Below are 16,233 nucleotides of genomic sequence, written 5' to 3'. Positions count from 1 at the left end.
CGTGAAGCGTTTAAAAGACATGGATGTTTACAAGGCAGGGAGAGTCTAGAGAAAGACGCTGTTGAGTTGCATTATGGGAATTGCCGGTTACAGTGTTTTAGAGCTTGACTAATTAAAGTCTGCAGCCTAAAGTTAGGGTTTCATGTTTCTATGTTGGATGCAATATAGTCCGGATATCTTGGGCTCTGCAGAATCGATCTGTGCTGTCCTTTACAAATCTGTTCCTTGGAAGTCCCCAAACTTTATGGAAGTGCAATACTAAACCACTGGAGGACCCCTTTAACCCAGTCATACAAAAGAATTGGTGAGGTGGGATTGTGACCACAGGAAACTCGTAGAGGTCAGCTCTTCCACCCTGTCACCCCTGCACCGTGTATGCAAGTGCACAACAGACTGTGTGTGTGTTTGTGTGTGCGCTCTATGGCTCCAGTTTCCCTCTGGTCCCTCCCTTGTCTCTCCCAACCCCCCCTTACCCACACACACACACACACACACACACACACCCTTGTCTGCCGCCAGCCGATTCCCCTGTGGCCTGGCGCAGCAAACAGATCGATACACCGGAGCTAGGCCGCATTAATATCTGTCGCTTCACCCCCCCTCCCCGGCGCCCACTCAACTGCTTCAGCACACACACACACACACACACACACACACACACACACACACACACACATACACACAGTCAGGCACTCACATGCAAGCACCTAAATCACACAGACGCACACAAACACACGTCGCACCCGTACCGGCGGCGGAAATGGCCCCTCGCTCCCGAGGGATCTGTCTAATTAAAAAAGAGGGGGAGGTGGAGAGAGAGGATAGATAGATTGAGGCAAGGAGAGGGAGGAGAGAGAGAGCAGGATGGATTTTTCTCTCATTAGAAGCCATGTCTCCTGGTGTGGCCTGGCCTGGCTGATAATGATGAGGCCTTTCTCCTACGAGAGCGAGAGAGAAACGGGGTTGCTGGGGGAGAGAGAGAGAGAGGAAGGGAGGCGGTGTGAGCAAAGTAGATGAAATGAGGCGAGTGGTAGAGGGCAGAGGGTGGCGAGAGGGGGCAGGCAGAGATAGAGGGAGAAGGTGTGATGGTGGCGGAGGTGGGGAGGGGTAAAAACACTTTGCCCCCGATGTGTGAAGTCATTTTTGGCTCGCTTTTACAAGAACGCACCTTTTCATTTTTCTGCTTCCACCTCTTTTTTTTTTCTCCTCACATTTGCTTCAAACTGGTCAGCTCAGTTCCGAAGTGTAACAGATGGACTTGAGCGCTATGTGCTAATTTCATACATCTCTACCACGATGTCTGTTCTTGTTTATCTTTGTTCGGTGTGTGTGTGTGCGTGTTGATGTGCTTATGCGTGTCTGTACGTGTACATGGTGGCGACTGTGGCTCAGTGGTAGAGCAGGGTCGTTGAATGGTGACATGTACCGGTAGTGTTAAAGCGCTTTGAGTGGTCGGAAGACTAGAAAAGCGCTACAAGTCCATTTAGCATATGGATGAGCTACCGGCATCGTTAGCCCTCACATCCTTCACGACAGGACAACAAACACGTCTTTAAAGGATGCTTCACTTCTACTATTTTGCCCAAAAACTTGTTCACGCTTAAAATAAGCCATCAACAAGCTGGTGAAATGTATAGTCGGTAGGATTTTCTGTTTCAATCCAAACCTGAGTTTTCTGGTAATGCGTTTGCATAGACGTGAGCCGCTGGATACTAAATTTGTTTTTATCTTCCCCTCTCTGTCTCCACCTCAATCCTTGCCTCCCCTCTGCTTTTTTCCTCTCTTCTCTCCTCAACTTAATCCTTCGTCATCTTTGTCATATCAACTCTATCTTCCCATCTCTCCGCCTCCACTTGCTTTCTTTTATTGCTCCTTATTCAGATATGTTGCGTGCTCGCCAGGAGGCGTTGGCTGCGGCGGTCAGGAATCCAGCGGCCTTAGAAGCTCACCTGCCCTCGGCGGGCAGCTCCTCTTCATCCAGCCAGAGACGCAAGCAGGGTCTGCCGCAGCACCGGGACGCACATTACACTGACAGGTAAGAAACGGCTGCAAACACACTCACTCGCAAAGGAAATGTCTACGTTAGGCCGGCCACATCTTGCAATTGAAACGGCAACCCTGCCGTGCTTGCAATATCCGCATTATTCATCATTAATGAAGCCCAACACCCACATCCTCCTCACCCCCCCCCCCCCCCCCACACACACACACACATATACTGCATACGAGGCCCCAGTTGATGTGAACACAAGTAAATGTGGAAATCACAATGAAACGATGTTCTGTTTTTTCAGAAAAAGCTTGTCAATGGGAGAAATAGTAGAAGGAGTTAATCACCTGCCTGTTAGCTTCACCAACCGCTGCACTTTTCTTCCCATTCTTCCACTCATTCCAAGCTTCCTCAGCAAGATCTGATCTCATATTTGGCTGCAGTGCACGTTTGTGTGTGTGTGTGTGTGTGTGTGTGTGTGTGTGTGTGTGTGTGTGTGTGTGTGTGTGTGTGTGTGTGTGTGTGTGTGTGTGTGTGTGTGTGTGTGTGTGTGTGTGTGTGTGTGTGTGTGCGCGCGCGTGCGTGCGCGCGTGTGAATGTGTGTGCATCTCCACATACATGGTTAAACGAAGGATCCAATAACCTCTTGGCTGCCACTGTGGAGCTGCACGCCTGCATCCCCGGCTATTCCTCCCTCCTCTCCCCCCAGCGCTGGCCCCTGCGCCTCCCAAACAAAGCCGGGGGCAGCGGGAGTGGGCGGGTAATTGCTTGTCGATTATTTATGTGGCGCGGGGAGAGGCGGGGGATCGATAATGGGCCGGCGGTGCAGCAGCAGGGGAGGGAGGGTGTATGTGTGTGTGTGAGACATAGGAGGGGGTGGTGAGGGGTAGGTGTGGGGATATAAGCAGGAAGCAGAGCGGCCAGGCGCTATGTGGTGCAGCTCTGGGAGGCTGTGGGGGGGTGTGTGTGTGTGTGTGTATATATGTGTGTGTGTGTGTGTGTGTATTGAGGCGAGGAGGGGGGGCTGATTATCCGCATGTGTTTGTTCCATTTTTCAAGCTGCATGTATGCTCATCGATGCGAATTGAATTTGGGTTTGTTTATGTGAATATGTCTGCTTATTATGTGTGTGTGTGTGTGTGTGTGTGTGTGTCTGTGTGTCTGTGCGTGTTTTGTGTGTGTGTGTGAGAGAGAGGCCAGTAGCGCAGTATGTGAATGTGGTCAGTGAGCTGCGGCTGTTCTCCGACAGCACAGAGTAATTAGCCACACAGGGCCAGGGAGAGTTAACTAGGCCTCGCCCTCCCTCCCTTCCATCCATCTATCTCTCACTCACTCCGCCCCCCTCTACCTCCACCTGCCTCCTCTTCAACGCTTTTACTCTCAGCATGTTTTTGAGTGAAAATGTTGAAGTGCCCTTTCCATCACTTGAACCATTGTCTAATTGAGAGAATGCAACAAAAAAAGGGAAACATACAAAGAGTGATGCAAAACCTGTATAATATTTCACCTGTACATACTCACCCACTTTTGCTGTATGTATCCAGATACTTTTAGTACTTAGGCTAATCTTAGAAAGACTATTTTACAGCATGAAAATCTTCATTCAATCTTACATTTTTTTCGATAATAGTGTCTTTTGTGGCAAGAGTTTGGGAAGGGCCCCTCATGTTTCAAAATGACAATCCCCCACAAATAAATTAATTTCTCAGTTTGTTGTGGTAGAACTCGCTGGCCTAAATAGTGTCCAATCCAACACCTTTTGGGTGAACTGCATTGTAAAATATATGCCAGGCCTTCTCACCCAACATCAGACCCTGACCTCACTAATGCACTTGTGACTGAATGGGAGCCCTGCAGCCAGGTTTCAAAATCTTGTCGAAAACCTTCCCAGAAGACTAAAGCCTGTTGTAGCAGCATATTAATGTCTATAGATCTGGAATGAGATCAACGAACTTAAGTGAGTGAAATGTCCACATACTTTTGGCTATGTAGTAGCCAAATGTGTGTCTGAATGTAAAGACTATACTCGACTCCTATTAAACATACAGAACCTGCAAAAAATAGAGACGGAGAAAATAAAGAAGAGACCCGAGAGCGAAATGAGAGAAAATTAAAATCGAGGTAATTGGTGAATAAAAGCGGAAAACTGAGACAGTATTAAAAAGCCGAGGCTGAAAATGTGAGGAAGCTCTCCCCCTCTCTAACTCTCTCCGTGGCTCACCTTTCCATCGACCCCTCATCATTGATTATCTGGGGCCCATTAGGGCCCATTGTTAAAAACAAATCATTAGGGCTGCTCGATGGGCTTAGAGCCTGGCGCTCCATTTGTCTGGCCTTAAATGGCAAAGCTCACCAAGCATCTGCAAGGTAAATGGGGGAAGGATGGCGAAAAATAAAGAGAGCGAGCGGAAGTGGAAAACATGGGAGCTTAAAATGGGGATGAAGAGAAGGAAGCAAAATAGAAGAAGAGAGGAGATGGCGAGAGGACGGAGAGAGAGGGAGATAAGGGGAGGGAGGGAGGGAGCGAGAGAACGAACGAACGAGCGTGGAGGGAGCCTCATCCATTTTAATGAGCTTCCTGTGTAAATGTGTTCCTGCGGAGAAGGAGCCGAGGGCGGCCGCGCGGCGCTCCTAATCCCCCCACGCTCCCGTCATTAAGGGCAGCCCTGTCACACACACACACACCCCTACACGCACACCAGGACACACACTTACACACACACGCATACACGCTCACACTGCCTGGGCTTTTGCAGGACGGGACTGCTGTCGCCACTCTGACAGGTCGTCACACACCAGTGAATTCCCCAGGAGCCCCTGGCCTCACTGCAGGCAGAGAGGGAGAGAGAGAGAGAGGCAGAGAGAGAGAGAGAGGCAGAGAGAGAGAGAGAGGCAGAGAGAGGGAGAGAGGCAGAGAGAGAGAGGCAGCGAGAGAGAGAGGCAGAGAGAGGGAGAGAGAGAGGCAGAGAGAGAGGCAGAGAGAGAGGCAGAGAGAGAGGCAGAGAGAGAGGGAGATAGAGAGGCAGAGAGAGAGAGAGGGAGAGAGAGAGAGAGAGAGAGAGAGATCATTTTGCGTGGTTATGAGCCCACCTTGCATTTGTGCCTATTTTCTTTTTAAGATATTTTCAGGTCTCATGCAAAGAACTAGGTGAGTGTTTTTACCTCATCTTTTTATAGCATGTTAGTGGTTTGCCAACAAAATGCACAGATAGGGTAAAAAGAAAATCACACACACAGACAGACAGACATGTACACACTCACACACACACTCACTCACTCACACACAGTCACACGCACGCACAGCCCCAGAGCAAAACGACTAATGTCTGCCACTCCTCTCTTAAAATTGCCTCCTATAAAAGGAGGGAGAGATGGAGGAAGGGAGTGGAGGGGAGTGTCAGACGCACACTCTTTCTCCCCTTCTCTCTCTGTCTCTCTCACTCCCCGTGATTAGGCCTAATTATGGTGGCGCAGACGCCTGGCAGCCCCAGTCATGCAGCTTTAATTGACCGTTATTCATCTGCGGGCTAACGCTAGGCAAGGGTAGGCGGTGCAAGGAGAGGGAAGAAAGGGAGGAAATATCAGAAAGGGGTTGGGGGGGGGGGGTGTTTGGCATGCGGGAGCCATGGTGAGGTGGATGGGAGTTTTGCGGGCGCCTTAGCGTAGCCTTGTGGAACTGCGCGTCGCAAGGCTAATTGCTAGCCCGGAGGGATTAGGCCAGGTGATTACACACTGGGCGGTGTAATTACATAAGCAGCGGCGAGCGGGGCCCCGGCTAGCGGCTCCGGGGTCACGCGGCGTAGCCCTCACCCAAGATTAATTGGAGCTGCCACTGGAGTGCGAGGCACCGCCGGAGAGAGCGGTTATACGATTAGCATTAACATTTCAACGGCGGAGGCGATCGATGAATGGTCCCCCCCCCCCCACACACACACACATACACGCACGCACACACACACACACCACTCCCTCAGTACTGGCTACAGCCCCCCCCCCCCCCATCTCATCTCATCACTCCACTCTTGTATGCGTGCCCTCCCTCCTTGCAGTTCCTCCCTCTCGCTCCTTTTCCCTCAGCATTTAGCATTTAGTGAGGCGGGAGACATGCAGGCGCTAGCTAATTTGAACACAGTTGCAAAACAATATTCGCGGTTGCATACGTCCCAGTGTTGGTTTAGGTTTTGTTGTTTTCCTCAGCTTGTTTCCCGTATGCTTTTGTGCTGCGGCAGTCACACACAGCTGAGCTCTGATTGGTGTGATAGCAGCGGCTCAGGAGGAGAGCAACAGAGAAAGAAGAAGGCGGAATAGCTAGTGAGCTCAGGAAGGGCGCTGGAAACAGCTGTGGTTTGAGACACAGAGCATCATCTTCCACACATGACACTTTCAAAGGGTCATGGTGCAGATGCCTCACTCTTCTGAAGGCTTTTGTTCTTTCTCAAAATCATGTTGCTGTACCCATGAAGATCTGCACGAAACTGAGAGGAAAAACTGCGGAAGGGAAATAATAGAAAGGATTACAGTGAACAAAGAAAGAGGATGAAGAAACAGAAGGACGGAGAGGCAAGACAAAGCTGGGGTAAAGTGACAGGATGAGATGAAGTGATGAAGAGGGGAGAGAGAAAATACATGGAGAGAGGTGTAAGAAATAAAACTGAAGGAAAAGAAATGAGTAAACAAGACAGATGTTTTTCAGAGGTCATAGAAAAGTAGAGAGAACCGAAAAAAGATGGTTCAGAAAGAACAAGAGACGGAGAGAGAGGGAGCAAGGTGAGAGGCGCTTTTCCCCCTCAAGGAGGACAAAAGACGAAGCCAATAATGGAGAGGCCTTTTCAGAAGCAGAGGTTGCAGGACGCTCCATCTTTTCACCAGTTTCAATGCAACCCGGAGAGAGGGAGGGAAACGGAGAGGAGGAGGAGGGCGTAAAAAAGGGAGAGAAGAGAGGAGGGATGAGTGTTAATTAGAAGGTCCTTCAGCCCGTGGCCCCGGTCAAGACGCAGGGGCCGCCCCAGCTGTCGGAGCATGACACACTGGCATTGTGCATTCAGCCCTCATTATGTGTGTGGGTCTAGAGGTGTGTGTGTGTGTTTGTGTGTGTGTGTGTGTGTGTGTGTGTGTCTCTCTCTGTGTGTACGTCGTGTGTGTATGTGTGAGGCGACAGGGGAAGAAAATGCTGCAGTCCAGGGTACAGCAATGGCCAGCGGCGCTTGCTGCTGCGTGACAAGACTGATGAGGCACTGGGGCGACATGGGGGCCCCTGGAGCTCCACTGATAAAAATACATTGCATACATTGGTGTGGCAGCAACCACACACGCACAAAGAAAGAATTGAGACGCACTTAATAACTATTCTTGTTACGGAGGGAATCGCACACTACGTCTCTCCATGCTTAATGCTTTCGTCATAGGAAAGCATCCAGTGAAATCCAATTTGAACTTAACGTTGTCTTTTACCATATTTGTGTCCACAGAGAACTGTCCCACCCTCCACCCCTTCTGTCCCCACCAACTGCCCCTCACATCGCCTTAGGACCTCACCTGCGGCCTCCCTTCCTGGGCATGCCCTCTGGTCTTTGCCAGGCCCCTGGTGAGTCATAGATCACGCTAAGGCTAATCATTAATATAATCTAACAATTAGTACCAATGGGGATGCATGGCATGTACATATACTTGTAAAAAATATATATACTTTCACATTTACACGGATATGAAGAGAATGTTACATGTTTCTTTATACATGTTAAAATGTCATGAAGTTACGGTAGTTGCAGGATATTACTTTAATAGCATTTTGCTGTAAACAGACAATGGATGTAGAATTGTTTTTTACCTTTTAATAACTTTTGAACATAATTTCTCAAAGATTTGCATTTTTCCCTCCTGTTTTTTAACATTTGGGAGCTTCCTTGTCACTTGTTAGATTTTTGCTGACAGGTATGTATTTTCTTGCTGTTTCTATTCACAGGTTATAGTTTCCTTCAGCCAGCTCAAGCTGAGCTCTTTGCTCGGCAACAGGAGATGCTGAGGAAGCAAAATCTGGCCAGGTGTGTATGTGTGTGTGTGTGTGTGTGTGTGTGTGTGTGTGGGAATACTACAGTATGTAACAATAGTGCAATTATGGCCACCGTATAAATAATAACGGCTAAAATCTGTGTTTTATGGGTTCATTGTAACATGGGCAAAAGAGAAGCGTCAAGGTGGGACGGTTTTTTTGAGAGGGCAAACTTGTGGACACAGACATGTTTTTGATATACTCCTAGAAGCAGTGTTGTGAATGTGAAATACTTTACATGTTTAAACATTTGGCCTGTACGTTGAAGTCCCTGTGTCTTTCATTGTCTTAGACTTGAGATGTCGGCAGAGCTGCTGAGACAGAAAGAGTTGGAAAGTCTCCACCAGCGACAGCAGCAGCAGCAGCGTCTTTTGGGCTCTGAACCTTTGGGAGCTCTACCTCCTGGCCTGCCCCCCGACCATCCGGCCCTGCGGAGCCTCCACGACATCCCAGAGGGCCATCCGCTCCGCGAGGAACTGGCCCGTCGCTCTAATGCAATGCTGGTGCTCCGCCATGGGGCTGCCACACCACTCCTAACCCTCAACCACCACCAGCATCAACACCCAGGACCACCCTCCACACCCAAAGACACCCAGGCGCAGAGATCTACCGCTGGCCCAGATGCCGAATTCAGGAAGGCCCCCCACAGGGCCCCCCAGACGCAGCTCCATGCTGGGGATCACACAGAAGGAAGAGAGAACAGAGGAAGGTTGGGAGACAGGGAGGTGCATGATGAAGAGATGAAGGACTCGGACAGTGACACAGAGATGTGTGAGGAGAGGCGGGACAGTGTCGCTGCCAAGTCGAGCAGGAAACCCAGGGACAGGGAGAGAGACGGGGGTAAAGAGACTGGCAGCAGGGCAGTGTGTGACCGTGCCAAGGAGACTGGAGAGAGCTCAGGCCGACTGAGTGCCCCTTGTAGTTCAACAGGTACGGAGTCACCCAGTCGCCACCTCTTCACCCCTGGACTGGGCAAGGCTGATGTCAAGTACCACCTGCCACCTGGGTTCATGCCACCCCTGCCTGCTCTTCATGCCCAGTCACTGCCCTTCGGATTCCCCTACGCCAACCCCTACTTTCACACAGGTGAGATACTCAGGCACACACAAAATACACATAACACACACAGCCGACATGTGAAACCAATTAGCGTCAGGCTTTGTGTGTGTGTGTGTCTCCAGTGTGGAGACCTCTCCCTGTTAGTGGCCATGCATCTGACCTCAGTGTGATCTTATGCACACCACCAGCAGCACAGTCACATGGACAGAAAGGAGTAAAAAATCCCACCATGATCAGCTTACAGGGATAAGTCATGTTTTTTGTAGTAGAGTTCTATGAGGTACTTAGCCACAGTAGATTACTGTCGGCACACCCCCAGTTTGGAGAAACAGACAGATACTTCTGTGGCAATCAGTACTTTAAGTGTCGGCTATATTTTAGCATATTTTCACCACCAAAATCCAATCAGTTTGAACTATGAGTCCAAATGGACGTTTTTGCCAAATTTGAAGAAATTCTCTCAAGGTATTCCTGAGATATCAGGAGAATGGGACGCACATAAGGTCACAGGGACGTTTGACCACCAACATCGAATCACTTCCTCCATCATGTTGAGGTTAGGCAGCAGCCTCCACTTCTGATAAGTAACGTCAATGCAGCGGAAGTGCCTTAAACTTGCATTCTCTCTACTGGCCATGAGGGAGTAACACCTCTGGTTGCATAAAGAAGTCAGATTGTTTGGAAGTCGATGTGAGAATGACCCTACCTGTCACTTGATCTATCGCCTCAGTAAACATTGTGAGTTTGAGTTCATGGTCTCAATCGCTGGTTTCAAGTCTTCTTCAGTACAGCATGATGTTCGTTTAGTACAACATTGATAGTCATAGTATAGTATGTCATAACAGTTCTGAAAGAGTCACGGTGTAGTTTTTGGAAAAAAGTCAAAATATATGTAGTATGTTAATACTATAGTATTTAGAAAAAAGGCATGAAGTCAAAATACTGTATGTCGCAAAAAGTTAATAAAAAGTTGTAGTATAGTTTGTCAGATAAACTGATTAAAAAGTCGTCGTATAGTAGGTCAAAGCTAAAAAAAAGTCATAGCATAGTTTGTAAAAAATATTCATAATATAGTATGTCGCAAAAAGTTATTGAAAAATGTGTAGTGTAGAATGTCAGGCAAACTGATTAAAAGGCATAGTATAGTATGTTGTAAAAAGGGATAAAAAAGTATTTTTTTGTTTAAAAAAGTCAAAAAAATCTTTACTATACTATGTCAATTTAAGTGATAGCAAATTATGTTGAAACAAATCACAATATAGTATATCAAAAAAAAGTTATTAAAACGTCGTAGTATAGCATGTTGTAAAATGTGACAAAAAATCCAAAGTATAGTATGTTGAAAAAAGTCATAAAGAAGCTTCACTGTAGTTTGTCGATAAAACTAATGTATGCCGAAAAAAGTTATACAAAGTCATAGTATTAATATGTCGTAAAAAGGGATAGAAGAATCAGAATCAACGTTTTTGGCTAAGTATGGGCACATTTACAAGGAATCTGTCTTTGTTTATTTGCATCTCTCTCGATGTACTTCCACAGATATAGAAATAAGAGCTAGGAACAGAAAACGGACAAATAGATGAGAAGGATGGACAGGACTGTAAGGTACTCAAGTAGTGAAAACAAGTGTCGATATATAAATGTTATATAAAAGCAACAATAGCCAACAAATGACCAACAGTAAAATCTAAATAGAACAACATATACAACTTCTATATACAAGGCAAATGTTCTGTAAGTTGTAAACAATACAAAGTGCATTAAAATAAATCATGAAAGGATGTGCATGGACTAGGTGATTCTGTACAGTATGTACATGTAAAGATGTCTATATATTGTATATACAGTTTTATGATTTACATTGAGAGTGACAGATGATATGTACATATTAAAAACATATATATATATATATATATATATATATATATATATATATATATATGAAAAACTGTGAAATTACAATATATAATGGCAGCAGTGGATATTTTAGACTGATTTGACTATTCATCATAGTGACGGCCTGCAGTAAGGAACTGTTCCTGTGTCGGGTAGTTTTGACGTACAGTGTTCTGTAGCGCCGACCAGGTGTGATGAATCCTCAGTGATATTAGGCGTAAGAGTCCTTAATGGAGGTCAGACCACTGGTTTTGTCTGCAGTTGCTGTCCTGTTTGGTGGCTGATCCGAACACACTGATGTGGGTGCAGAAAACAGGCTGGATAATGGCAGTGTAGGATTGTGGCAGCTGATCCTGAGGCAGGTTCAACTTTATGAGTTGGCGCAGGAAGTGTACATCGTCTGCTTGGCCTTTTTACTGATAGTTTCTATGTCGGAAGTCCGCTTCAGGTCCTGGGAGATGGACAAAAAAAACATAATATAAAAATGTTATAAAAGTCATAGCAGAGTCTGCCATAAAAAAAATGTGATAACAAAGTCAGAGTACAGTATGTCATGACGTCATAGGTGCGTATGCCGAAAAAAGTGATAAAAAAGTGATAGTATAGTTTGTCGAAAAAGTCATGAAGTAGTCATGGTATTGTACGTTGAAAAAAGTGATCAAAAAGTCTTAGTTAAGATTATATTCTAGTATGTTAGAAAAAGTGATAAAAAAAACTCACAGCATAGTATGTGGAAGAAGTCATAAGAAAAGCTTTCCTATTGAATGTCATAGTATGGTATGTCAAAAAAATGAAAGTATTGTATGTCTGACATTGTTAAGGAATGCTTAAGGCGTACTTTACTTTCACTGAGTATATCATGTCATAAAAGTTCAGTAGTAGTGTTGCATACCATATTAAAATGTTGTACATATATATATGTATATATATGTGTGTGTGTATATATACATATATATGTGTATATATATGTAGCCAAAATTTGACCAATTAACGCTGTACTCCAAGAGTGCAGTCGGGGGAAATAAAAGACCCACATAAAATATAAATGTATCTTCGTGTCTGGTCTCATCTTTTTAATTAGGCTACATATATATATATATATATAGCATAAATTATCATATACATATTATTAAAGTCAGTATAGTAAGTAATAAGAATTATACAAAAGTTAAAATAAATCATGCACTAAAATGTCACAATATAAAATGTCATTAAAAAGACCATGAAGATGTCACGTATAGTTCACTTGAATGTGTCATAAAAGCCATAAAGTATGACCAAAAAAAGTCAGTATAGTATACCATGAAAAGAATCATTAAAAGCGAACTGTACTTTCCATAAAAGGGTTATAGTAGACTGTAGTATAGTATATTATTGAATTCGTATAAATATAATCATCGGAGCAACCTTTAGCTCACCTGCTAGAGACTGCACACATGTAGGCCGGGTCCTTGGCACTGGATTCAATTTGGCGCTGCAGTCCTTGCCTCTATCTCTCTCCCTCTTTCCTGTTGTCTATTATTATTATAATAATAATAATAATAATAGAAACAACTTCATTTATACAGCACCTATATAGTTCTACAGCTGCACAAATGAAGGAAATGACCCCCCCATGTCATAGCGGCAAAGATGTTCCAATAATATGTCTATTTTGGTTTTAAGAGGGTATATGTATGTAAAGTCATGTGTAGAGAGTACGGCATGTCATACAAATGGAATTACCGACTCACAGTTGTACGCTTCTGCCAACCAGTCAGCCAAGTTGCAGTTCACGTCCATGTTATCATCTCGTGGTTTTATCCTATTAGACATTTGTGTGAAATTGTCATAACAAGCATACAAATTCTTGAATTATGGCCAACAATGTACTTTCTATGTCAGCGTGACCGTTGACCACAACAATCTCATCCGTTAATTCTTGAGTCCAAGTTTGTGCCAGGTTTGAATTCCCTCAAGGAGTTCCCGACACTGTGTACCTCTCACGGTTATCGCTGGCATGGAGGCATCGACGTATTTTGAGTTGCATTTTTGAAAAATGTTGGGCGTACATTTATTTTTATTTTTATAAGTCTCTCCAGGCTTTCAGTTTTCATGTTCTGCATCACTAAAAAAAATGGCAGCAAGATCCTCAGTCTTAATAGCAACTTTGTGCCCCGGTTATATTGACACATCATTTTCACCCGCTGCTGCTTTCAGGCTCTGTGGGAGGTCTTTTCATGGATGGGGAGGACTCAGCCACAGCAAACCCTGTGGAGGACATCAGCAAGTGGAGTGTGGAGGACGTGTGTGGCTTCATAAGCAGCCTGGCTGGATGTGCTGAATACACACAGGTGAGGACATAGAAAGAGGGATGAGAGAGAGAGAGCGAGAGGAGGGGATGGAGGCCAGGGGCAGGCTGACTTCTAATCACAGAACAGCGACCATACTGCACAAATACTGTAGTACTTCCTATGGCATCTCGTTAAGTTTAGGTAGAAGCACTAAACCTGTACAGAACAGTTTGTTTCTACGTCATTGTGAATGTGTGTGGTGGAACGACTGGTCATGTTCTTAATTGCAGCCGTATTTGTGGGCTTTGTGTGAATGAGTCAGCAGAACATATACACCTGTTTGTGTGGATTGCGCATATTGTTCCAAAATGAACTGTCCAATATTTGAGAAAAGTAATCCAATCTTGCCACAATTTATAACCATCTTTAACATCATTTTTAAAATAAGATTTTTTTCAAGTGTCAAACAATACTCACATGACAATATTTATGTTTTAAGAGTCATTAGTCCCCGTAATCATCCTGGCTGTGGTGATTCCCAACGTTACTTCAATGTAACATGAAACAATCCACAACCCTTTTTCCGTGCTATTGGTTTCAGATTAACTTTGGAATTAGTCTCTTACACTGAAGTTAGTAGTGACAGGAAAAAGGATTTCAATGACCCATAATACTCTCAGTGTACATATGGGCATGTGAATATTGAGGCAGTTGAAAATATGAACCGTATGATAAACTTCAGCTATTTTTTTTTGCCCACTCAAAATGGGTGTGTAACATTTAGGAATAGAGACGCTGTTTTCTAGGTCGTGTGAATGAATACGTAGTGCGTGTGTCGAGTGTGTGTGTGTGTGCGTGTGTCGAGTGTGTGTGTGTGTGTATATATGTCGGGGCTGTGGCTGAAGCGGCTGTCTCTCCGCCAGGTGTTTCGGGAGCAGGCCATTGATGGAGAGACATTACCGCTGCTCACTGAGGAGCACCTGCTCACCACCATGGGACTAAAGCTGGGGCCTGCGCTCAAGATCCGCTCACAGGTACACACACCACAGAGCTGCGTGTGGACCCGTGTGCGTGTCTGAATGTGTGTTTCTGTCCATAGACAAACTGCCAGTGTAGCATAGATGATTCCCGTCAACTAGCCAGCCCCGCAGACCGCCTCTCTTCTACTCTCTCTCTGTTTGAAATACAGCATTAGTCCTTTATACAATACTCAACAGGCTGTACTGACAGTCGCATGGTCTCCTCTCGTCTCCTCAGGTGGCGCGGCGTGTTGGCAGGCTTTTCTACATGACTGGATTCCCGCTGGCGTTCCCGTTTCCGCCTTCTGCCGCACTGCGCCCCCCAGAACGTGATCGGGACCCCCCGACAACGCCATCTGACACCCCCCTGCCTCTCTCTCTGTCGCTGCCCCACAGACCCACCTCGACCAGCAGCAGCTCCTCTCCATACAGCGGCCCCACCCCAGGGTGCTCCTCCCCCAAGCAGGAAAATGGTAACAGCTCCACGGTAGTGGGAAGATACGAGGCCAAAACCCCTTCGTAGGAAAGGACAGGCAGGGGTGAGGAGGCCAAACTCAAACTAACCTGACTGGGGGAGATTGACTCCCGGGCTCTGTTTGCCAGACTCGCCCCATCTTGGGACCTTAACGCTGGAATTTAGGGACAAATATTGGACTGGAATAAAAGACAACTGTACCGTATCCAGCAAAACAATCAACTTATGAGTTCCTCTGCATTGGTTGTAGCCGAGCAGAATCCAAACAAACTGGGTTGGAAGGGAGACACGAGAAGCACCAGAGGAAAAAAGGGAACGAAAAAAAAAGAGGAAGAGGAGACAGCTGGTCACAGACAGCCTGCCAAAAAAGAAAAAAAAAGGCGCGAAGGCCTGCCACAAATGTGAAATTCTTGCAAGTCAGACGCTAGCGGATACTCTTCCTTCCTTCCTGGGCTGGAGGAAGCGCTGCGCCCTCTTTCTTTCTCTTGTCTCCGTCTCTGTGACTGCTCTCACCACAAGCCCTGAAGAACCCAGGAATTAAAAAGAGACGTCCTCCCTTTTTGTCCTCTTCCTCCTTTCCCTAGCTCGTTTCCTGAGGCCCAACAGCAGCGTGGAGCCGTCTTTTTAGAGGCTGGAGTCTAAGCATATGCCGAGCGGCACCAGATCTGACCAGCTCCCGCTTATCACTGCAACTATGCATTCCACTGTCCCGATACCAAAGATGACCGGATGTGTGGGATTGAAACCATGTTTCACAACTTGTCTGCTTTTTCTTTTTTTTGCATTGATGGTCACACAGGAAAACTGGTCCAACAGGGAAAGGCTAGGCTAGTGCCTCATGTGATGACACAGGAAGAGCTGTCATTTACTGACATACAAATGCTTAAAGAGATGTTGGTGAAATGGACACGCCTTAATGGTGGCTACGGTGTGTACGGCTTACGTCATTGTATGCTCGTGTTGACTACTGTGGGAGGTAGGAAAAACATGCAAAATTGTACAGAATCATGCTTAAGATGAAAAATATCCTGGTACGTGGTACTTTTACTTTTTGTTAAACGTAGTTGCACGAATAAGGTTTTCTTTACTGAAGAAAAATGTGACTTGCTGAACTTTGGTGGTACTTTTTGTTCATACTCTTTTGTTCTGCCATTTTTAAAAAAAAAGTGTAATATTAAGACGCTCCGATCTTTAATGCTACTTCAGCATATAAATGAGGAAAAATATTTGTAGGACTTTCGATGTAGTAGATAAAGCAGATATTATAATTAGCCCTTAAGATGGATTCCAAAGACACTTTAACTTTTTCTCTTGGTTGCAGGGAAAGTAAGGCACAAAGCTCTTATTGCAAATGTTTGGAATTTGTTATGGATTTTTTTTTAAACTACACACGCAATGAATTAAAAATAGTCTAGATTTCCCTTCGAAAGTTTCGTCTTCATCCTATTTTTCTATTCACCAGACAGGTGAAA

General features: G+C 45.6%; 1 protein-coding gene across 2 annotated transcripts in view; it reads left to right on the top strand.

The window, feature by feature from the left end:
• samd11 (sterile alpha motif domain containing 11) overlaps window positions 1–16,184 on the top strand; it is a gene marked incomplete at its 5' end in the record, with an annotated part of 50,332 nt that extends 34,148 nt beyond the window's left edge. The window contains 7 exons of one of the 2 annotated variants that reach the window (XM_079273882.1): window positions 1,882–2,035; window positions 7,459–7,574; window positions 7,953–8,031; window positions 8,332–9,125; window positions 13,194–13,327; window positions 14,191–14,301; window positions 14,525–16,184. In XM_079273882.1, coding sequence (XP_079130008.1) covers window positions 1,882–2,035; window positions 7,459–7,574; window positions 7,953–8,031; window positions 8,332–9,125; window positions 13,194–13,327; window positions 14,191–14,301; window positions 14,525–14,809 — 1,673 coding nt within the window. In that variant the 3' untranslated portion in view covers window positions 14,810–16,184. The remainder of the gene's footprint in view (window positions 1–1,881; window positions 2,036–7,458; window positions 7,575–7,952; window positions 8,032–8,331; window positions 9,126–13,193; window positions 13,328–14,190; window positions 14,302–14,524) is intronic. The other variant, XM_079273883.1, reaches the window with a different exon arrangement.
• Window positions 16,185–16,233: the final 49 nt, after the last annotated feature.

This window comes from Melanostigma gelatinosum (genome assembly GCF_949748355.1).
Source record: "Melanostigma gelatinosum genome assembly, chromosome: 8".
NCBI lineage: Eukaryota > Metazoa > Chordata > Actinopteri > Perciformes > Zoarcidae > Melanostigma > Melanostigma gelatinosum.
The sequence above is the reverse complement of the archived record's forward strand: the minus strand, read 5'-3'. Positions and strand labels throughout refer to the sequence as shown.